Raw genomic sequence first — 22203 nt, 5'->3', positions numbered from 1 at the left:
GTGCCCGGGAGGCGGCAGTGCTGGAAGAGGGAGCGTTAGACCTGGCCCAGGGAGCAGAGGGAGGGCGAGAGGGGTGGGCGGTCTCGTCTCTCAGGGCAGAGAAGGCGAGAAGCCAGCCCCTGGCAGGGGGTGACAAGGTGACAGCGCCATGCTTTCCTGGGAAGAGGGCAGGGTCAGGGAAGAAAGGGGAGCACGCGCTCAGTAGCCCTGAGCAGTTCACAGACTGGACAGAAAGAAGTGACTGATTCACAGGCAAGTGAGCTTGTCGAGGGGTAGGAGTCTAGAGTCCCAACCACCCGGCCCAGGCAGGGCTCTTGCTTCCAGAACACACCAGACCTGAGGAGAAGGGCCCACACCCACTGCAGCGGGGCTGTGGGGGTCCTCTGAGGAAAGGGAGGCCCCAAGAGGGGGAGGACAGGGCGCAAGCGTGGGAGGAAGAGCCGGGTGGCAGAAGGAAGAGGAGTGGGAGGCTCGTGGCAGGGCCGGCGGCCCGGGCAGGGCGGGCGCTGGCTCCGGCCCCCTCTCACCTGAGCGTCTCCACTCGGTCTTTGCTTTCAGGTTCATTCAGGTTCCTCAAAAAACAGAGCGAGGGAGAGTTTAGTGCTGGGACCTCTGTGAGGGCGGGTCCGGGGGAGGTGCCGCCGGTGGGTGGGCGGGACCCAAGCCCAAAGGCCACTCGCCCATCACCTAGCAGGCCAACATGGCACCTCACACTGGCAGCTCAACTGTCCCTCTCCAACAGGGAGCCCAGCACGCGGGGCCTGCCCCTCCCCACACTCTCAAAGACGGGTGCCGGGAGGAGCCGGGGGAGGAGGAGGGTGTGGACGTGCGGGCACACGCATGGCGCACACAGCCCACAGCCAGGGCTCGCGCAGGGCGGCTTCTGCACTAGCGCCCCCTGAGCGGGTCTCAGAACTGTAGTCCTCTTGGAGGGAAGGGCCGGGGGGTGGCGGGGTGGGGGGGGTAGATAAATAGAGGTCTCTCTCAGGAGGCTCAAACGGCCAAGGGCCGGACCTGCTTTGAGTACGCCTGGGGCTCAGTGCCTGGGACTGGGGCGGGGAGGAGATGGGCCCTGAGGCCGGCTGTAGACAAGCCCACCTCCCCCACTCTTTTATAACTCCCCTGCCTGCCAGGCCATCTGCTGATACAGAAGGGAGGACAGAGGGCAGAGCAGGGGAGACACCTTGGGAGGGTGGGTGGGGAAGAGGTCTGGCCCCGCTGAGCGGCTTCTCCAGCTCCTGGCTGGAAGATGGGTGCCTGGAGCTGGGAAATTGGGGAGTGCAGAGGAGGGCAAGGATGTAAGGAGGAGTGAGAGAGAGCAGCGGCAGCACATGTAAAAGGAACACAAAGACACAACAGACACACGAATGCAAACAAGTGCACTGCGAACAGGGAGCCTGGGCCGTGCAGGGGAAGGAGCCTGGCTGCTCTCTCCGGCCCCACCTGGCTCCTGCCCTGTGGGTGGAGGTACCGTGCAGGGCAGGCCCCCACTGGGGCCCCATGAGTCAACAGCCAGCCATGCAGTGAAGAGCTGGGTGGCGAGCAGCGGGTGGAAGGGGGAAAGCCTGAACACCCTGTCTTGGCCGTCGTTCTGTCAGCTGGGGCACCGAAGGGGCTGGGCTGACGGCCTTGGGGAACCAGGGCTCCCAACCTGGCCCTTGGTCCTCAGCTTGGTATTTGGCCCACCCAGGCCACCAGAGAGGATGAAGACAGGGCCAGGGGTGGCAGAGCCAGGACCTGGCCCAGGAAGGGAAATGCCTGAGGGAGGGGGGATCTCCCACTGTTTGGCCAGGGCTTAGGGGTAGACGGCCCCTGCCCTAGAATGTCCCAGCTTCTGGCTCTTCGGAAGTCACAGGCCATAACTGGAGAACACAGCCCAGAGAGGACGCGGCTTGATTCATCCAGAAACGTCTGGAGGTAGGAGGTACGCTGGGGTGGGGGTGGGGTCGGCCTAGTTCTGCAGGAGCTGCCAGAAGGGGGTGCTGTGCCCCGCTCGTGAGGCAAAGGCTCCTTGGGCCTGGAGGCATCAGGCTGAAGTCTTGAGACCCCAGTGTCCCGCCAGTACCTCCAAAGTCCTGCCATCCCAGAGGACAGGGGCAAGAGGCCACACAGCCCTGAAGTTCAGGGCACCAGGGAAGGGGAAGCCCAGGAGACCCAGAATGAGATACCATCCCAGATGCACTTTCGACCCCGGTGGAGCTTCCTCAGAGCGCATGCACAGACACGAGAAAGGGCTGGAAAAGGAGCCCAACGCGCTTGTGACCAAAACCCAGGGTAGGGGACTGGGGGGAAGGAGACAATCTTAAAGGGAGAATTCCCTGAGAAGGTCCCCCTTGCTTGGGGACAGGCCCATCGTTTTCAGAGTCATTTGCCCTGAGTGGGCAAACGTGGCCTTGTGGGCCGCCCAGGCAGAGGCCGTCTTCATCCCTTTAAGATGGCAGAGAGAGGACCCCACAGACATGGTTTAGCAGATGCAGGAGGGAGCAAGAGCCAGAAAAGGCGAGTTAGTGATGGAGGCAGGACACAGGACACAGACGCACACACAGCGGGCTCAACGCCTACCTTCTGGCAAACCTGAAAGACAGATTTCTAAAAAAACAAACAAAAAAAGACAAAATAAAAAAAGAAATAAAAAAAAAAAACCAACAAGACGGTATGTGGATAAGCAGGTGGGGAGTGGGCTTTACAGGTTCAAGGGTCACCCCACTTGTGGAAGAGCCGCTCAGCGAGACTAGAGTCCCAGACATCCCAATCTGCTCACGCCCCACCCTGCAGCCCTACACCTGCATTCCGGGGCTGGAAAGGGGCATGGCTTGGCTACTCTAGCTGAGTGGAATGAAGTGCAGGAGGAAGGGCAGGCAAACCTGTTCTCTCCAAGGCTCCTTCCTGCTGCTTCCTGAGCTACACTAAGATGGGTCAGGAAGTGGTGGGATGGAGACAGGGAGCAGCCCAAGAGGCCACATTACTGGATGCACCTCAAGAATCAACGCTGTCCTTTTGGGTCATCAGGGGCCAGGCGTGAGAAACCTCACGAAGAGAACCTTCACCCTGGTTCCCACGTAGGAAAGCGTCAGAGTGCCTCAGGCTGCAAGGGAGACATCCTAGGCCCCCACCAGCTATTTCATTTATGGCCTTCATCCTGGCAACCCCCAGCCCCCCAGCAGAGGAACGTGGCAGCGGCGAGTGGCTGCAGCCAGACAAAACCGACTGGGTGGGGAGAAAGGAGGTCAAAGGGGGCAAGACAAGAGACCAGGAGAAACTCTCCTTGCCGGCCCAGCCTGGCTCAGGCCTCATGACTCTGCAGCTGCGTCACCAAATATAAGTTTCCATGGGAACCCAGGAGAGACGAGGGGGGCTTTTATTTTAGCATCTGAGTTCACACTCTCCTAGAGAGGAGGCGGCATCGGCCATCTGCTCGGGCCAGAGAACAAGGAGTTGGGGAGGCCTGAGAGGGACGGATGGGTCTGGGCATCTCAGGTGCCAACAAAGGCTCAATTTCTTAGGCTTCCTGAGGTTTCTAACCCTGGGACCTGATCCCAGCTCTAACCCCCAGGTGTCCTCATCCCCACCCCCAGGCAAGGTGGAAGGCCTGGCCTCAGCCTCTCTGCCGCCCTAGGCCCCCTACTCACCTGCGTACAAACTTGGAAGTGAATTTGCTGAAGATGCTCCCCGAGGCCCCCCGCCGGCCCTGGCTGTTGCCAGAGGGAGAGGCTGGGGTCACACCGTAGGGCAAATTCTGCTGGTCCCGCACCTGCCGGAGCTGCCCAGCGTGGAAGGTGCTTCGACTGGAAACACCCCGGGGAAAATTAGTTCGGTCTGGGGCTCCACCGCTGCTGCTGATGTTGTGGGCGGAGGGGGAGGCGACAGGGACACGCTGGGGGGCTGTGCTGTGAGAAAAGAGGTGGGGGGCGGGGAAATGCGTCAGGGCATGAGAAAGCCATCAGCACCGAGCATCTGGAGCTCCCTGGCATGGGAAAGGGAAGGGGGACGCTAGGGCAGAGGCAGCCATCACAGAGGACACAGAAGGAAGGGGTGTGACCACTGAGGACACCAGTAAGGAAGATGTTTGGGTGGAGGGGGAAGGAGATGGTTTGGGGGAGGGAGGGGAGGCAGGGAAGGATACGTGTGTGGAGAGCAGTACAGGAAGGAGAGAAGAGGCTCCTTGGGAGCTAGGCAGTCTGGAACCTCAAGGGGACAATGTTGACCAACCCTCAAGGATTGAGTCCCTGTGATGCTGACTGTCCCCGGGGTCCTAAGGAAGTCCAGGAAGGCTCAGAACAAAAAGGCTTCCTTCTGGAGCCTCGGGACGGCTTCTTGCATATCTGTTCTGAGAGGGAGAACTGGAGGAAAAGAGGGGCATTAAGCTATTTTTTGTGTCCTCTACTTCCTGGCTGCAGGGGACAGCCATCTCTTGTGGCTAAGATGCCAAAAACAGAGCAGGACCCCCAGGTGGGAAGAAATTGTGGGGGGTGGGGGGGGCGGGGGTGGGCTGAGGGCAGCAGGTGTATCAGCTGCCCCAGCACACTTGCCTGGGCCGCGGCACCTCACAGTTACTGTCCGTGGGGGGCAGCCCAGTGGCCTTGTTGGGGTGCACGGAGGCCGACATGGATTTCTGGTGCTGGCGGGGCCGGGCCGCAGAGACCGCGGCGGAAGCAGAAGCCGTGGAGGCCCGGGACCCTGGCATGGTTAGGCTAGGAGACAAAAGCAGTGGAGAGGCCTGGGTTAGGGGTGGGAGGGGGCAGGAGGCTCCGGTTAGGAAGCACAGGCAAGGCGGGAAGGGCCAGGGCTGGGGAGCCTCGGCGGGACGCACGTCAGGCCCAGCAGCAGCAGCGGGGCACGAGTCAGAGCCGAGGGAGGCAGGGCTGGGAAGTGCAGGGCACAGCAAGGAAGGAGAGGCAGGCCAGAGCCTAGGGGAGGAAACCCAGAGTGCAGGAAAGCCAACAGGAGGCAACTGTCTCCGGGCTGCACTGGTCTCCTAGAAATTCTAAGAACAAGGATGTGTCGTCGCCAGAAAGAGCAGCGTGTTGCTAAGGGGAGTTTTCATTAAGCTCAGAAGACAAGGAGCCAGGAACTCAACATGACGGTCAAGGTTAGGGGGGCTCTGCTCTCATGGGCACAGCTAGAGTCACCCTCAATGTGTACACGCTTCAGGTGGGCATCTCTCGGTCCTGCCCTGAGCTGGGGCCCCTCAGGCACTGATGCCCAGAAGAGTGCAGTTGCCACGCCCTGGCTGCAGTCAAGAAGCAAGAAGGCAGCTGAGATGACCATGGAGTCACACTCGGTACACCGTAAGGAGCGGTCACAGGAGCACAGGGGAGAGGAGGAGGGGGGTGGGGAGAGAGGGAGGAGGTGCTGGCGTGTGGAAGGCTGGACTGGACAGAGCCAGGATGGGACTCCAGGGGGGCAGGACGGGAGACGGTGCTGCTGACAGACGTCACCGCTGGGAGAGGTGGCTCCCGGGAAATACGGCAGGCAGGGCCCAGGCCTGCTCACCTGTCTTTGCCGTTCTGGATGGAGGCCTGGCCAAGGCTGGCCCTCTCCAAAAGCGGGGAATTCCTGCTTCGATTTGTGCTGGTGGAGAGGACGCTGTTCTGTGGGGAATAAAGGGCAGAGTAGTATCACAGAAAACCAAAGTGTTCTACTGGCAGGTTCACAAAACCTGCTCCCCCTCCCCCTTCCACCACAAGCAGTCGGGCTGGGAAAAGAACGGAGTTCGCTTTTACCCTGTGGGGCAGGGTTTTCTACAGTAAGCTGAAGTGGCCCCGGGGCGGAAGGTCAGGTAGGCAGCCAAAGGGAGCTGGGTCTGCATTAAGGAAAGAGCTGCCTGGAGAGGGCAGGCCCCACAGCAGGAGCCGGGAGGATGGGGAGGAGAGGTGGGGCTGGCCAGGAGGAGGGAGGGGGTGGGCGTGGCTCACCGTGGAGGGGGTGGGGGTGGTCTTCTTTCTCTCCAGCCCAGGCAGGGGGCTGGCGGGCACTTTGGCTGTGCTGCTGGCCTTCCGCCCTGGCTCCCGGTCCTCCTCAGGCCGCTTGTTTTCTGCGTTGTTACTCTGAGTCTTCTTAGAGTAGGAATTAGAAGTGGGAATGGCAGGACCAGCTGCTGGGCCAGAGGACAGTGGGAATGGGTAAGGGCAAGTTGGAGGGAAGTTAAGTGACTTGCCCAAGGACATGCTACTAATAAGGGCTGAACAGGGATGGAAACTCAGCTGTGTCATCCAAAGCCCCAAGAACCCATCAGGAGAGGGGTGAGTCCCCCACCTGCAGTTCCCAGAAGTACTCACCCTGGTCGCTAAAGCGCCGCTGCTTGGGGTTGGCTGAGACGCTGCGCTGTACCTTGTGGGAGGGGGAAGGGGCACTGCTATTGGTCAGATCAGCTGAAGGCCGGGGTTTCAAGGTGATGGTGTCGCCCTCCAGCTGCAAGAACACAAAAGGGAGGGCAGAGGTCACGAAGAGTTGCCTATGGATGATCCCACTTACACATTCCTGCCTGACACAAAGCCACCCCAGGCTCCCATGAGACATACCCCCTGCAAGACCAGCGTGCATCTAAATAAACACTCACGGAGACAAGTCCCAACACAGACCCTGAAAAACACAGTCAAAGACACACCAACCTCCCCAAAAAGAACCCCGCCCTCAGAGTGGGATACACACGCCACACACGAGAGTGCACATTCAGACTCAGAGACACCCCCCAACACCTCCTGAACAGGCTAAGTCAAGAATCAAGAAAGGGCGTCCAGCACCGCCAGGCGGAGCGCAGGACGGGGAGGCCACGAGTGGATGTGGGGCCACACAGATGGCGAACAAGGCCCTACTCCCACAGAGACCCAGGCATTCAGGCGCAGACATGGGTACCCATACGAGCAGAACAATCATCACGAAGCCTCCAGATGCACAGACGGGAGGATGGACGTACACGCACACAGATACACATACCCAGACACAAGCTCTAGGCAGAAGCAACACACAGGCTCAAGATTCCTATAAAGACAGACACAGAGCACCCAGGAACCCAGACTTCCAGATACAGAGAGACACAAACATATCGAAACAGTCAGAGACTTCTAGAGCCAACACAGAACTGACCCAGCCAGAATGACCTAGACCCAGTCTAACCAACACAGAATGAGCCAGATCTACTCACCCGTATGGAAACCCAGACCCAGGCCCAGACCCCACCAGCTTCCCTATTGAACTATTGATGGAAATTAGTGAAAGCAAAAGCCAGGGGACCTTAGCACCACCAGAGATTAGGCTTAAAATTAGTCAGTAGAGAGCACACCTACTCAGAGATGAGCTTCTGCCCTCAATAGCTGCTAGAAGCATGGGGATACTACCAACAGAGAGGCTGGCTGGACGGGGAATGGAGCAGGGGGCACACACCTCGGAGCTCTTGTAGCCCAGGAGCAGATAGGTGGCCATCACCTCGTTGTACCTCTGGCCCACCAGCGAGTCCTGGATCTCTTCCCGTGTGTAACCCATGGACACCATCAACTCTGCGTGGGGGGACATACAGTTAAGGCTGGTCCTGAGTCCTAGGCAGGCTCAACCTCACGGCCCAGCACAGCCTCACCTGTCCGCCGGGGGTCCTTGTAGTCAGGGAGTGGCTCCACATAAGGCTTTAATTCATCATCTTCGTGACCCACATTCATCCATCGATCTTTCATGATTTGCTGGGGAGTAAAGGGAAGGGGAAGGGCAGAGAGGAAGACTCAGCTTGGAGGTTTCCTTGGGAACCCAGGACCTCCTACCAGCTGGGCTCAGGCCGCTCACCTCTAAAGTGCCTCTCTTGCTGGGATTGAGAATGAGAAATTTCTTAAGCAGGTTTTCACAGTCTGTGGACATGTAGAACGGAATACGGTATTTCCCCCTCAGTACCCGCTCCCGCAGCTCCTGTAGGAGGGAAATTTAAATCACCCAAGGCCAAGGGAAGGAACCTAATATCCAGGCTCCTGACAGTTTAAGACTGGCCAGGCAGATATAAATGAAATATGGTTAAGAGGCAGAGAGCCTGGGACAAGGCACCCCACTCGAGAGGCGGCGATGTCAAATACCCCACGCCCTCTGGCCTGATCAGCCCGAGGCTTGCAATTCTGAGGACCTTGGAGGGGTGAACGGACATACAATTTATCCCAGCCCTCAAGAGAGGAACTGAGGTTATTTTGCTGGATGCAGAGGGCTTTTAATAGCTGCTACCTTTTGCAAGCCCTTCTTTGAAGCTCTGGCTCAGGAAAAATGTAGAAAAGCAGCAAAGGTGAGAGGTCGGGGATAAAACCAGAGGCCAAGAGAAGAAATGAGAGTACAAATGATCTAAGCCTGCACTTCACTCCACCTTGAGGTTCTGTCCATCAAAAGGCAAGGATCCGCTGACCAGTGTATATAGAATAACTCCCAGGCTCCACACATCCACCTCGGGTCCGTCGTATTTTTTGCCCTGGAAGAGCTCTGGGGCAGCATAAGGGGGACTGCCACAGAAGGTATCCAGCTTGTTCCCAAAGGTGAATTCGTTGCTGAAGCCAAAGTCTGCAATCTTGATGTTCATATCAGCATCCAAGAGCAGGTTTTCTGCCTGGGAGGTAAGAAGGAAAACGTCAGGGAACCAAGTGGATCACACTAAGGCACCGGACAGGAAGGAGCTGAGCGTAATGGAAGAACAAACAGGAAGTCATCTCCAATGTTAGAACTTCTCCCACCAACTCCAGGGCAGGCCTCCAGTCAGTGTGCAGAGGCTGGGCTGGGCTGGAGGAGGGCCGCGCAGGCCGGTGAGAGCTGGGCTCTGAAGGCTCAGAGACGCGGTGAGCTGTGCAAAGCCTCCCTGTCAGGCCTGGGTTAAGCACGGTCACATCTGCGAGGACGCAGGGGCCAGGAAGACTCCCAGGCAGTCTCACATGCTAACAGCTCAGTGAAAGACATGAGTCTGCCGCACGTCTGCAAAGCAGCTGTGACGCAGCTGTGGAACAGGCAGCACTGCTTCCTCGGTCAGCCGCCAGGCTGCCTGCAGCCCTCCTGCCATGCCTGGCTGCACCAGAAGGTGAAGGGCTGAGGTGAAATGGCAGAGGCCCTCTCCTCGCTAGCTGGAATGGGATCCTAAGTCCAGTCATAAGGCCTATGTCAGAAGCAGCCCTAGGGGTTTCCTCATCGTCCCCCAAAAATTAAAGGCTGGTGTTTCCTTGAACACTCAGGGTGTAATGGTTATGTCACAGTTAACAGAGGGTGAATGACCCAGCCCTGACTCAAAGACACTGGAGATGAGAGCACGCCTTACCTTTAAGTCTCTATGAACAATAAACTTCTGGTGACAGTACTGCACAGCAGACACTATCTGAAAGGAAGGAAGAGCGGTCAGCTCAGGGGCACCTGAAGGTGGGCTACAGGGGCTGGTGGAGCTGTGATCCTGTGACCGAGTTCGAAGCAGCCACATAGATAAGCAAAGCCCAAAGGACCCTCCAGATGCCGCTTACAGACAGGCAGCTCCTCCCTGTATGCCAAACCCCCCAAAGCAGAGGTCGGGCCCACACTCCATGGAGGGAGTCACACCCACCTGGCGGAATTTGGCTCGAGCCTCTTTTTCTTTCATCCTGCCATGAGCCACTAGGTAATCAAACACCTCTCCTGCAAGTGACAGGGGCAGGGTCTACATCAGAGCTTGCTGGGGCTGGGGAAGGTGGGGACACAGTAGGAAGAGGCAATTCCATACCTACCTCCACTAGCGTACTCCATGACAAGGTAGAGAGTTTTCTCAGTCTCGATCACTTCAAATAACTTAACTACAAGAGAAAAGGCCAAGCTATGAGTCAGAGAAGCAGCAGGGGCCACACATCGAGCCCCAACATGTACAGGGGCATCCTAGGAATCAGAAAGTTTCCTCCTCTCCCAAAGACAGGTTCCTCTCGAGGCAGCCACACCACTAAGGACAGCCCTGTGCTCCAGAGGCAGAGCTGGATCTTGAGCTGGGTTCCCCAGAGGCATCCTTGAAGACTACGGACTCCAGAAGGCCATGTGCCTCAGGGAGAAGGGCCACATGCTGGGAAGTGGAGCCTTGCTGTGGGGGAAGAGGAAAGGAATGATGACTGGTTCTCACCTATGTTGGGATGATTCAAAACCTTCATTATTCTTACTTCACGGAACAGCTGGAAAATAAAATACCAGGGGTCATGCTTGCTCAGCTTGCTCCCCTCAGGTCCCCTCCAAACAGAGCCACTGCTAAGATTCTTTTTCCAAAAGAGAAAACAGGCAGGGAAAAGAAATAGAGTAGCTGTCCAGATCCTCCATGCCCATCCCCAGTGGCTGAGAAGGACATGGCGGGGAAGGAGAGCAAGAAGGGTCAGTGCGAGGAAAGCTGGGCTCTCATGACTTGTACCCTCAGGGGCAGCATCTGGACGAGCCAGCTGCACCCTTGGGTGTTGTCTCCCCAAATCCAGCCCCCAAACAGCAGACGGGTTTTGGCTGCATGCCTCTGAAAGAGGGAGCGTGAGCCCACGTACATGAACATTTAGAACCTGAACTGCTTCTACAGTTCACTGACAAAGCAGACTCTAGCTTGGTCTGTGTGAAGAGGTAGGGGAGCTCTGAAGGGGCCCCTCTGAAGGGGCCCACCACCTTCTGACTTACAGAAGTCAGAGGGCTCTGCACTAGTGGGTACGCCTTTCTCTCCTGGGCCTCGGGGTGGTGACAGAAGAAGCCACTCCTATATATAGCTGATGCCAATTTTAATCAAATCCACCTCCACACACTCACGCTCTCTTTGTGAAACAAAATCAGGGACTCCAAACCATACATTTCCATGAAGAAAGATGACAGAAATGAACTCCATCCCCTCTGCGGGGGCCAGAGAACTGGAGGTGGGGTTTTTTGCAACTTCTAGGCCTCACCGTTTGCACAAAGAGCAGAACTAGTTGTGTTGTGTTTTGTTTTTGTTTTTAAGGAGAGGGGAGATATGGAGACCTAATTTAGGTTATTATTTTATGGGGAAAAGTGAACACATCTTTCTTTTTTTTCCTTTAATGAGATCCCAGAGCTTTTGTGGGCTGGAAAGGAAAAGAAGAGACAGGTTTTCCAATCTTCGAGAACCTGATTCTGACCTTGGCTCCCTTTTCTTGTTAGGGCCCAGGTTTTTCTTGCTTTCTTCCCAGGCCCAATAGTTATCTTGGATGAAGAGGCAAAAAATCCTGGACGCCACCTCAGGGGCAATAATGGGCCTGGAAAGGGCGTTCTCCTAGGAGCGCGTGGAGTTTTCTGAGCTTGTCTAGAACCCCGAAGAGGATGGCTTCTTCAGCGTTTGTCCTTTAGGGATCATTGCTGGGATCAAATTTAAACAGAGCGATCTGGCCAGAACCAGGCTGGCCTTGGCAGTGGCGTGAGTTCAAAGGCCCTAAAAATGGTTGCATTTGCCTGGTGCTGCCGCCTCCAGCCCGTCAGGAAGAGGCGGGAGAAAAAAGAGGTGGGAAATGAGACGGCCTAGCTGACTCTGGCAGGCTAAACTGCTCCAAAGACCAAACGGCCCACACCAGGCTGGCTTCTGCTCTGTGGGGTCTGAGCCAACATGTCAAGAGTAGCCCTCTTTCCCTTTCTTCCGGAAAGCTCCCAGCAGCAGGGAAGCCCTGGTGATGACAGCCATGTTTCCTTTGAGTCAAAGAACTCTGAGGGGATCCCAGGGGTAACAAAAAATAGGAAACACCTTGGTTTTGGCTGTCAGCATGTCAGGGCACCTCAACTCACACTAATTCTGTGAGTGTCTCTCTCAGCAACAGCTCCCAACCTCCAGTCCCAAGCTTCCCAATCTCACTGTAGTTGGCTGTTAGCATCAGGTTATGCCCTCTCCTAACTCAAGTAACAATGTGCTCGTGAAAAGAAAAACTCAATCTGCCACAAGATGCAAAGAACTAGGTTAATCAAGGTCAGAAAATCTGAGCCAGGGTCAGCTGGAGTATGAGGAAGTCTGACTGACCTGAATAGGGACAGCTTTTTGGGAGCCTGACGGGAGATTTCTTCCTTCCCCTAACTGACGGAGCCCAGGGTGGGGGCAGAGGGCAGACAGTTTCCAGTTCTACACCAACCAGTCACTGGTAAGCCGTCCCTCCTCTGCAAATGAAAGCCTTCTTTTCTCACTCCTACATATGTGGTCTCACCTGGAGGGTTCCCCGACCAGCTAAGTAAGACCTCAGTTTTCCACTGTAAGTCAAGAAGGGAAGGAAAGTTCAACCTCATCTAGCAAAAACTACATGCAAAGGACTCTGCAACTGTTAGTCAAAAGAAGCCTAGAAGTGAGAAGGAAAACTGGGAGGACCTGTCATTAATCTGCACGTACGGTAAGAGGCTTGAAACTGGAGTTTAGTTTCGAAAAACCCCAGCCTTCCATACCCATTCTCTGAAATGTAGCTGGCACAGAATCCAGTGGCAGGTTCTCTGCCTCCTCTTATCCCTGTACTTCTAGAGCCACTCCCCGGGATCATTCAGATCTTACAGTTAACTGCATGTGTTTCTAGTAATGGCTATATACATGTGTTTTTGCATAGGGCTGGTCACAGGCCAGAAGAAAACAAGATGCAGGAAGTAGGTCAGACAGGTAGGCCAAGGGGCAGGAAAGGGGCAGAAAGACTTCTAAAAGGGCCAGTGCCTGTGGCCAGGAAGCTCAATCAGGAGGCGCCAACACAGGTGATCCAACCCAAACCCTAAAGATAGCAGAGCCACGGAAAGGGATGGTGGGAACAGTGCAACGACCAGAGATTCTGAATTAGGGGTTCAAGAGGAGGTCCAAATGGGGTCAGCAGATCATTAACTCCTGACAGAGGTTTAGAAAGGGACAGGAGGTACTGTGTGCTTACTTTCTGGAGGCTGGAGGAGTTCAGTTGAGTCTTGTCAATGATCTTCACAGCTACCTGAACAAGAGATAAAAAGCCCAAGATTACCTCTCTGACCAGGCTAAACTCAGGACTCGAATCTACTTCCTCCTTTATATTTCTGCCTCCTTTTGGCCCTATCCCTCTTAGCACCCCTATCTGTTCAGATCTCATTTCTGCCTGATAAACAAAAGGCTGGCTGTGGTAGAAGTTCCACTACTACCTGCTGGCGTATCAACAGTTGGGAGATGCTGCCACGTCCCCAACCCCAAAGCTCACCTCTTTCCCAGTAAGGATGTGCCGAGCCAGCTTCACCTTGGCGAAGTTACCCTTGCCAATGGTCTTGAGGAGTCGATAGTTGCCAATATGGGGCTGCTCGTCAGCAGAAGTGGCTGAGTTGCGGCCCCGCAGCATGTTGGACTTACTGCTGGGCTTGGAGTCGAGGTGTCCCAAGGTGGGCTGCAGGGTAGAAACATGTACACCTTTGAGTATGCTGCCCTTCCGGTTCCCCATACTACTGCCCTTAGCTCTCTGCAAAAAGCGCAAGAGGCTGGGGTATGGGGGCAGACTCCAGGAGGCTGGTAGGCATGCAAAGAAAGAATCATAAGGCAGTGGGATAAAAGGAGATGGGAAGAGCGCCCACCTTCACGCCGAAAGAGCACAGCCTAAGGTCCAACGTCAACATCCTGTGGGCGCTGGAGCTTAGGACCTAAGCTGTCCCATCACTGGCTCCACTGCCTGGCAACACATCCGCTGTAACAACCCAAGAGTTCCTCCACCTCGTGTGGGAGAGCGCCGTCTACCGTCCTCCCACTTTGATGAGGCTACATCTCAAAGTCGCACGAGCTCGATCAGAATTACTGCAAAGCACTCACTGCCTCCCAACACTTTACATTTCTCTTTACTATGTATCACTTTACATTGATTTGTTGTCTATCCAGCAAGAATGGAAGCTCATGAAGACAGACATGTATCATTTATTCACTGATACATCCCTGCACCTAGACAGACTGGATTATGGTAGATGCTCAATTAATACTTGTGCAATGAACATGGAATGACAGGGTCTGCACAAGGCCACCCTCTGCCCTCCTTAGATATCCCATAGCTCAAATAAGGGTGTGAGGAAGCAGAAATGACAACTGGCACCAACAGGTATATAAACATAACACAAAAAAGGTATGGTCCAGATGAAAACATACATCTGTATGAAGACCTATACAGTCCTCAAAGGGCTAAATGTAGAGTTCCATGTGATCCAGCAATTCCACTCCTAGTTACATACCCAAGAGCAACTTGCACACCCATGTACATTCGTAGTATCACACATTCATAATAGCCAAGAAGTGGGAACAACACAAATGTCTGTCAATTGATAAGTGAAATATCCACATAGTGGAATATTCGTTGGCAATTAAAAAAAAAAAGAAGGGACTTCTCTGGTGGCGCAGTGGTTAAGACTCTGCCTGCCAATGCAGGGGACATGGGTTCCACCCCTGATCCGGGAAGATCCCACATGCCACGGAGCGACTAAGCCCGTGTGCCACAACTACTGAGCCTGTGCTCTAGAGCCCGCGAGCCATAATTACTGAGCCCACATGCTGCAACTACCAAAGCCTGCGCGCCTAAAGCCGGAGCTCTGCAACAAGAGAAGCCACCGCAATGAGAAGCCCATACACTGCAACAAACAGTAGCCTCTGCCTACTGCAGCTAGAGAAAGCCCGTGCGCAGCAACGGAGACCCAACGCAGCGCCCGCCCCCCACAAAAAAGAGAGAAAATAACTTAAAAACAAAAAAAAGAACTGACATATGCTACAACATGGATGGACCTTGAAAGCATTATGCTAAGTGAACAAAGCTGCTCACAAAGGACCACAGGTTATATGATTACATTTATTTGAAATGTCCAGAGTAGGTAAATCCATAGAGACAAGAAAGAGATTACTCTAGGGCTGAGGAGGGCTGAAGAGGGTGAGGGAACTTAGGGGTAACAACTAAGGGCTGTGAGGTTTCTTTCTGCAGTAACGAAAATATTCTAATGAAATGCTGACTGTGGTGATGGATACACAGCTCTGAGAATTTAGTAAAAGCCACTAAACTGTACACTCTAACGGGTGAACAGTCACACTGTGGAGCGTCTGGCCTGACTCTGGTCGAGAGCACGGATGTGCCTCTTCCAGAACACCCGACGCCATTGCTCCAGCAGGATGGGGTAAAGCGCTGCCACAGCCTCATCGCAGAGCCACCCAGAGCTGCCCTGAGACTCCAAGGAAACCGTCCGGAGGGAGCAGGGCGACCAGAGAAGTGTGACTCAAAATTCTTCCTTTCACGGTCCTTTTCTGGCTCTAAGTGAAGCCCTCAAAAACCACAGAGAAAAGAAATGACTTCTTGCTACCACCCAAGGAACTGTCCAGGGTTCCTTGGCAAGAAGCATGCTTCCCCAAGCTGTTGCTTTTCAGCCCTAAGGGGCTATGAGTAGGAAGACATTTCCCTCTGCCCCAACTTCCAAGATAGGAAGATGGGTGAAAAGTTTCCTTGGCAACCTCTAAATCACCTCCTAAATTGTCACTCTCCTGTTTTCTGAGGATATGAGCCAAAGGCAACAGGGTCTTGAAAGTCCCCAAGTCCTCAAAGTTTGCAATGAGAATTTAGTGTCTACCGAGGATTTGGGTCCTTTGCTCCCTGAAGCCAAATCTGGGAACCCTACTGCCTATCGCGAGCGCTGCTCTGCCCATCCCTCTCCACGTTCCCCGCCGTGTTGCCCAGCAGGACAGCGTCCTCCCCACACCCAGAGGCTCTGCCCATCCCTCTCCACGTTTCCCGCCGTGTTGCCCAGCAGGACAGCGTCCTCCCCACACCCAGAGGCTCTGCGCATCCCTCTCCACGTTCCCCGCCGTGTTGCCCAGCAGGACAGCGTCCTCCCCACACCCAGAGGCTCTGCGCATCCCTCTCCACGTTCCCCGCCGTGTTGCCCAGCAGGACAGCGTCCTCCCCACACCCAGAGGCTCTGCGCATCCCTCTCCACGTTCCCCGCCGTGTTGCCCAGCAGGACAGCGTCCTCCCCACACCCAGAGGCTCTGCGCATCCCTCTCCACGTTCCCCGCCGTGTTGCCCAGCAGGACAGCGTCCTCCCCACACCCAGAGGCTCTGCCCATCCCTCTCCACGTTCCCCGCCGTGTTGCCCAGCAGGACAGCGTCCTCCCCACACCCAGAGGCTCTGCCCATCCCTCTCCACGTTCCCCGCCGTGTTGCCCAGCAGGACAGCGTCCTCCCCACACCCAGAGGCTCTGCCCATCCCTCTCCACGTTCCCCGCCGTGTTGCCCAGCAGGACAGCGTCCTCCCCACACCCAGAGGCTCTGCGCATCCCTCTCCACGTTCCCCGCCGTGTTGCCCAGCAGGACAGCGTCCTCCCCACACCCAGAGGCTCTGCGCATCCCTCTCCACGTTCCCCGCCGTGTTGCCCAGCAGGACAGCGTCCTCCCCACACCCAGAGGCTCTGCGCATCCCTCTCCACGTTCCCCGCCGTGTTGCCCAGCAGGACAGCGTCCTCCCCACACCCAGAGGCTCTGCGCATCCCTCTCCACGTTCCCCGCCGTGTTGCCCAGCAGGACAGCGTCCTCCCCACACCCAGAGGCTCTGCGCATCCCTCTCCACGTTCCCCGCCGTGTTGCCCAGCAGGACAGCGTCCTCCCCACACCCAGAGGCTCTGCGCATCCCTCTCCACGTTCCCCGCCGTGTTGCCCAGCAGGACAGCGTCCTCCCCACACCCAGAGGCTCTGCGCATCCCTCTCCACGTTCCCCGCCGTGTTGCCCAGCAGGACAGCGTCCTCCCCACACCCAGAGGCTCTGCGCATCCCTCTCCACGTTCCCCGCCGTGTTGCCCAGCAGGACAGCGTCCTCCCCACACCCAGAGGCTCTGCGCATCCCTCTCCACGTTCCCCGCCGTGTTGCCCAGCAGGACAGCGTCCTCCCCACACCCAGAGGCTCTGCCCATCCCTCTCCACGTTCCCCGCCGTGTTGCCCAGCAGGACAGCGTCCTCCCCACACCCAGAGGCTCTGCGCATCCCTCTCCACGTTCCCCGCCGTGTTGCCCAGCAGGACAGCGTCCTCCCCACACCCAGAGGCTCTGCCCATCCCTCTCCACGTTCCCCGCCGTGTTGCCCAGCAGGACAGCGTCCTCCCCACACCCAGAGGCTCTGCCCATCCCTCTCCACGTTCCCCGCCGTGTTGCCCTGCAGGACAGCGTCCTCCCCACACCCAGAGGCTCTGCGCATCCCTCTCCACGTTCCCCGCCGTGTTGCCCAGCAGGACAGCGTCCTCCCCACACCCAGAGGCTCAGGTGCACACAGAACTTCAAGGAACAGCAACAACCCTCCTCCTTACTGGGACAGAGACGGGTGCTTAAGAGTACACATGCAGAGACCAACTGCCAGGTTCAAGCCCCGAATCTGCCGCTCACTCGACACATGTTAACGCTATTATTATCAGCAACATCCTTAAGATGGAGATGAGATTATTACAAAGCAGGAAGGAAGTCATCTAAAAGATGACCAACGTGGGATGATCCCACACGTGGGTGTCAGGAGACGGTCTAGTGGGTGCCGAGGAGCTCTGTCCAACAGAACTAGGTTCCAGTCCTGGCTCCCCCACTTACTAGCATTAGTTTCCTTATCTGTAAAGTGGTGATAAAGTAGTCCCTATTTCACATTCATTAGGTGACAGAAAATATGTAAAATGCCTTATCCAATGCTCAAAAAAGAACAACCATGAATACCACTATTTTTAGTTCCTAAATACTACAAAGCCTATTTGCAAAGCCGGAAGTCTCATTGTCAACAAGACTTCTGCATCTAAGTCGAGCCCTCCTAAGCCAGCTGCAGCCTATCTGGAGGCCAAGAGATGCTATGTATTGGCCCTCCCAGCTGGGGAGAGGTCCCGGCTGAGCATCAGCCACCTGGCCTACACCGGCACCTTTAACCTTCACAGGAGGGGACTCGACAGGGCAGCTGTGAAGGGCTGATTCCAAGCTAGGTATCCAGGACAGTCAAAGAGAAGGTTCTGCTTGTCTGGGACCCAAGGAAGCAGAGAACACTGGTGCGTGCTCTTTGATCCCCTGCTCTAAAAGTCACACACTCCCCTTTCAGGACCGAACTACCCAACTCTCAGGACTCAAAAGACACAGTCCTTCTCTTACCCCCTTCTGCCTCTTCTATGTTGTGAGATATTTCCCACAGCAGGGATGTGGGACAGGGTGAGGAAGCAGAGAAAGGAGAAAGTCTCTAGTAGGAAATGTTCCTTGGACCAAGGCCCCATGAGAGGCAGCTTCTTTGAAGGCTGAAGAGGAGGTAGGGGTGTGGGTGGCTATCATGGAGAGAGAGTCCCATCCCTGGTTCTCGACTAGGCCCATGTAACCTGGACCCAGATCTCACCAACAGGGTGGGGGGCTGAAGACTAGCTGCCCTTCTGGGCCAACTAAGCAGGATCTAGCTAGAGCCATGCTCTGCCCCCCACCTCCATCCTCCTTGCACACAGTAAGACACGGAACACCAGACATCCTCAAAGCTCTGGTTGACCTCACACCATAGGCAGGCCCCAAAGGTCTGAGGCCAGTCTGTTGAAAGCAGACACCACGGCTGTCAGGCAGCTTTCAGAAAGAACAAGGGGTCACCCTGTGAGGCAGTATTTGGAACCAAATGGCAGAACACGCAGGTCACTAAGCAGGCCTGGTTCAGAATTAGGGCCTAAACAGCTTTGAGGTCCTCAGTCGAGAGGAGAGAAGGCAGGACATGAGGATGAAAAAAAAAGTCTTCTATCCAATGGGCCCTTCAACCTGGATCTCAGAACTCAGCCTAGGCATGTTGCCACGTTTGCCCGGAAGACAGCCTCCACCCCGAGAGGCCCGGCGCTGACTCAGGTAGGCAGGGCCCCTTCCCTAATGCTGGAGGCCCTGACCAACAGTTCTCCCCTAGAAAAGCTCACGCTTTGGGGCTCTGCACTCAGGTTTGGCCTTGAGTGTCCTGAGACTTCCCTGGGGCCGGGAGGGGGCCAAGCTGGGAAGGGGGATAGGCAGGTACTCCCTGGCCAGAGGCAGAGTGAGCCTGGGCACTGTGGAATGGAGGAAAAGTGTCCCTTGGGCACCGGCCCTGGGCGGCCGCCCCAGACCCATCTCCCCTCACTGTAGCACTCGTGCGCCCTCCCTGGGCCTCTGCCTGTCACCAGCCCATTCCCTTCACTCTGGCTGGGCCTGCTCATTCGACCTAAGGGGAGAGTCTTCTCTGGGCATTTGCCACCTCTTCCTTTCTCAGCCAATGCCTCTTCCCAGGAGGAGCACTTCCCTGTGCTAGTTGCTGCCTGGCTCCATTTAGCAACCCTTCAAAGATCCTGTGTTTGGGGTGAGACGGAAGAAAGAGGAGTGGGCAATTCCACAGCAAAAAAAAAGGGGGGAAACATACCCGGCTGGAGAAAGGGACAAGGACTACCAGCGACTTCCATTCAGCAGAGCCCACAGCAGGATCTGTCAGGCAGTGAGGGCAAAGTACAGAGGCCGGGAAGAGCCAGGCCCAGGGCGGGGGCTCCTGGCTCCGTCAGCCACCCTTACTCAGCTGAAGCAGGCGACTCCTTCCACCACCTCGTCAGTGAAAAGCAGCGAAGCAGCCAGGCCAAGCGGCTCCTGCCTGGGAACCTGGACTGTGTCGCAACCGAAACCACCACTAGCAGAGAGAGCCCAGGCTTGGCAAGGAGAGCAACGGGGACAAAGCCCTGCGACTTCTTGTGGGCCAGGGTCTGGTAGCCAGAAGATGCATGCAGTCCTCGGACACTACCCAGGAGCAAGGTGGGAGGAAAGGGGCAGAAGGCTAACGGGAAGGAAGGGAGACAGAGAGAGTAAGAGGCGGGTTTAGATCAACTTCCTTCTCCCTTCCCCTCCCCCTCTCCGGAAGTGGGCTGCCCCACCCTCCCCAAGGTGCTTTGCTGGGTAACAGCTGGGAGAGGGTGAGGAGGAGACTTACGCCAGCCCAGGTTGTCATAAAGCCATTATCTCACCTGCAGCAGGTGGGACCTGGGTACGGGCTCAAATCTGCAGGAGGAGTATGTGTGAATCAGACATGCTGACCCAGAGAGCGCCAGCAAACCACCCACGGGGCGGGGTGGGAGCAGAAACTAGCCATCCAACAGTGGCACGTGGATCTCCTACTTCACAAAAAGCAGTGTTTAACCTTAGAAAAATGCACATTCCACTTATACAGATAGTATTCTGGACATAATTATCAGGAGATTCAGGAACCCTGTGAAGCCCCTTAGGTCCATGGGTTCTAGACTAAGAACCTTTGTCACTGATAGAGAGTGAGAAGCTAAATCCTGAATTCTGCCCAAAGGCTGGGAACAAACCAAATGCTTCTCTAAACCCCTTCCAGCCCTGATTCTGGGAGTCTATCTCCAGGTTCCCACCCACCTCCAGGTCTCCATCACCCCCCCACCCCACCCCAATACTGCTTTCTTTGAGAACTCTTGAGGGCCTGGGGGCAGCAGGGGAAGCCATTCCTCACACCTGCCTCCAGCCAAGCCCCTGCTGTCCAGGCATCTGCTGTCCTTGTGGCAAACTGGAGCCCTCCCCGTTTGTGTTCTGGTCTCGGCCTTTCTTCTGGCCGCCAGATCAACTTCACATTCGTTCCACTACTCGAGGCTAGGGTCTTTCCCACTAGGCAACTCTTTAAAGATCTCATGCTGGGAAGCCATAAACCCCTCTAGGGAAGGGCAAAGCCTCCCACTGACCTCACGGCACCTGAGCACAGACACCTGGGAGACCGTGCTGCTCAGTGTTCACCTTATGTATGAACCCTGGTCAACAGATTCGGCATTTCTGGTACTACCATCTGCTGGCACGTACTTCCCATGTTCTCCACACCGTAAACCTACAGGGTAGGGAGCATCTTCACTTTACAGATGAGAAATTTAAGCACAGAAGTTAAGAGACTTGCCCAAGGTCAGCCTCCCAGTGCAGAGCTGGGACTGGAGCCCAGGGCTTTCGCGCCCACTCCAGCACTCTGCTGTTCCTCACGGTCCCCTTCACCAGCTCCTCTTCAATGCTTCTGAAGCCTAATCTGCTCTTACTTCTCCCAGAAGAATGAGTCCCTCGCTCTTCCTCCAAAGATTAGGAAGAGGGGAAAGATGTGAAGATTCCGGAAAGGTGCCTGGGACAGCAGGAAGGCCAACATCCGGGTTAAGGCCAGTGGGGGGCAGGGGCTGTTTTAAAGGCCTACCCAGGTGGTCCCACAGCACCCCCTGCTCTCACTCCTTCCCAAAGTGGGCCCTCATCTCAGTGGAAGAGGTCAGGTTTTATTCTGGACCCTGGGCTCAGGCTTGCCCCTCCACTCAGATGCCAGAGCGGGATCAAATGGCTTCATTTTCCAGTCTCCAGGATTTTGCAATGTGACAGAAGGATTGTTTCCTCAATCTTATTTGTTGGGGGGCAGTAAGGGGCTTTGTAAACTGAGGAAGTACCAAGCAGTGACCTCAGAGAGGCTGGGGAGAGACAGGATGGGACTGAGCTGAAACGTCACATGGCAAATCACTAGTTCTTTAACCCTTCCTCCTTCATTGCATCCAGGAGTCTTCTTTGCATCCTTTGATCCTGAGCAACCGTCACTCTCAACTGCCAAGAGTCAATACACCAGCGGAGCATTCTGGGTAGGAGAGCTCTGGTAAAGCTTGGTGACCAGTGGAGAGTCTGGATGTACACCCCCAGCCCCAGAATGAACTGTGATGTCTCCACCTGGGGAACCCCCACCATCCCTTAATACTCCGTCGCAGAGCGGAGGTGGGCTTGTGTAAAACTGCCAAAGGGCTGCTCCCTTTTTCCAACCAGGGTAGGTGCCTCCCTGACAAAGGAGGCCAGCACAGCCTGTGACTGAAGCAAAGCCAAAAGCAAGGTGGTTCGCTGCCCTCCAGCTCTCTAAGCTGCAAGTCTCACCCCAAGGCTGGGAGACCAGCACTGCAGCCTGGGCCACGCAGGGAGCCCACGCGCCTCAAAGCTGCCACAGCAGAGCCAGTGCCTGCCTGGGAAGTCCGGCAGGCGAGAACTGACCTGGTGCGAGATCCGAGCTGAGCCACCTACAGCCCCTTCATGCATGGAAGCTGCGGTGCAAGGAGCACCCCTCAAATCTCCTGTCTTCTGAGCCACTTGAAATGCTGGGCTCCTCTTCAAAAACGGTGGATTCTACTGAGCAACCACGGCTTCAGAAGCTTCCACAAGCTTTATCCACAAGCTTTATCCCTGAGAATCTGCTCAGTGGGGCCTGGTCTCTATCTCAGTCCCCAATTACTGTTGCCCTGTTCAGCAAACCTTCATTGAGCGCCCACCTCTGG

The 22203-nt window shown here is 55.9% G+C and overlaps 1 protein-coding gene across 2 annotated transcripts in view; it reads right to left on the bottom strand.

The window, feature by feature from the left end:
* Positions 1 to 22203, bottom strand: part of MARK2 (microtubule affinity regulating kinase 2) — a 60219-nt gene that overhangs the window by 2270 nt on the left and 35746 nt on the right. Inside the window, exons 2-18 of one of the 2 annotated variants that reach the window (XM_065882086.1) lie at positions 13119 to 13298; positions 12825 to 12878; positions 10082 to 10130; positions 9702 to 9767; positions 9542 to 9612; positions 9266 to 9322; positions 8333 to 8569; positions 7774 to 7893; positions 7574 to 7673; positions 7384 to 7496; positions 6279 to 6411; positions 5916 to 6097; positions 5494 to 5591; positions 4530 to 4691; positions 3630 to 3887; positions 2563 to 2589; positions 528 to 572 (exon numbers count right to left, since the gene is read on the bottom strand). In XM_065882086.1, coding sequence (XP_065738158.1) covers positions 528 to 572; positions 2563 to 2589; positions 3630 to 3887; positions 4530 to 4691; positions 5494 to 5591; positions 5916 to 6097; positions 6279 to 6411; positions 7384 to 7496; positions 7574 to 7673; positions 7774 to 7893; positions 8333 to 8569; positions 9266 to 9322; positions 9542 to 9612; positions 9702 to 9767; positions 10082 to 10130; positions 12825 to 12878; positions 13119 to 13298 — 1952 coding nt within the window. The remainder of the gene's footprint in view (positions 1 to 527; positions 573 to 2562; positions 2590 to 3629; positions 3888 to 4529; positions 4692 to 5493; positions 5592 to 5915; positions 6098 to 6278; positions 6412 to 7383; positions 7497 to 7573; positions 7674 to 7773; positions 7894 to 8332; positions 8570 to 9265; positions 9323 to 9541; positions 9613 to 9701; positions 9768 to 10081; positions 10131 to 12824; positions 12879 to 13118; positions 13299 to 22203) is intronic. The other variant, XM_065882087.1, reaches the window with a different exon arrangement.

This window comes from Phocoena phocoena, chromosome 8 (genome assembly GCF_963924675.1).
Source record: "Phocoena phocoena chromosome 8, mPhoPho1.1, whole genome shotgun sequence".
Classification (NCBI taxonomy): Eukaryota; Metazoa; Chordata; class Mammalia; order Artiodactyla; family Phocoenidae; genus Phocoena; species Phocoena phocoena.
The sequence above is the reverse complement of the archived record's forward strand: the minus strand, read 5'-3'. Positions and strand labels throughout refer to the sequence as shown.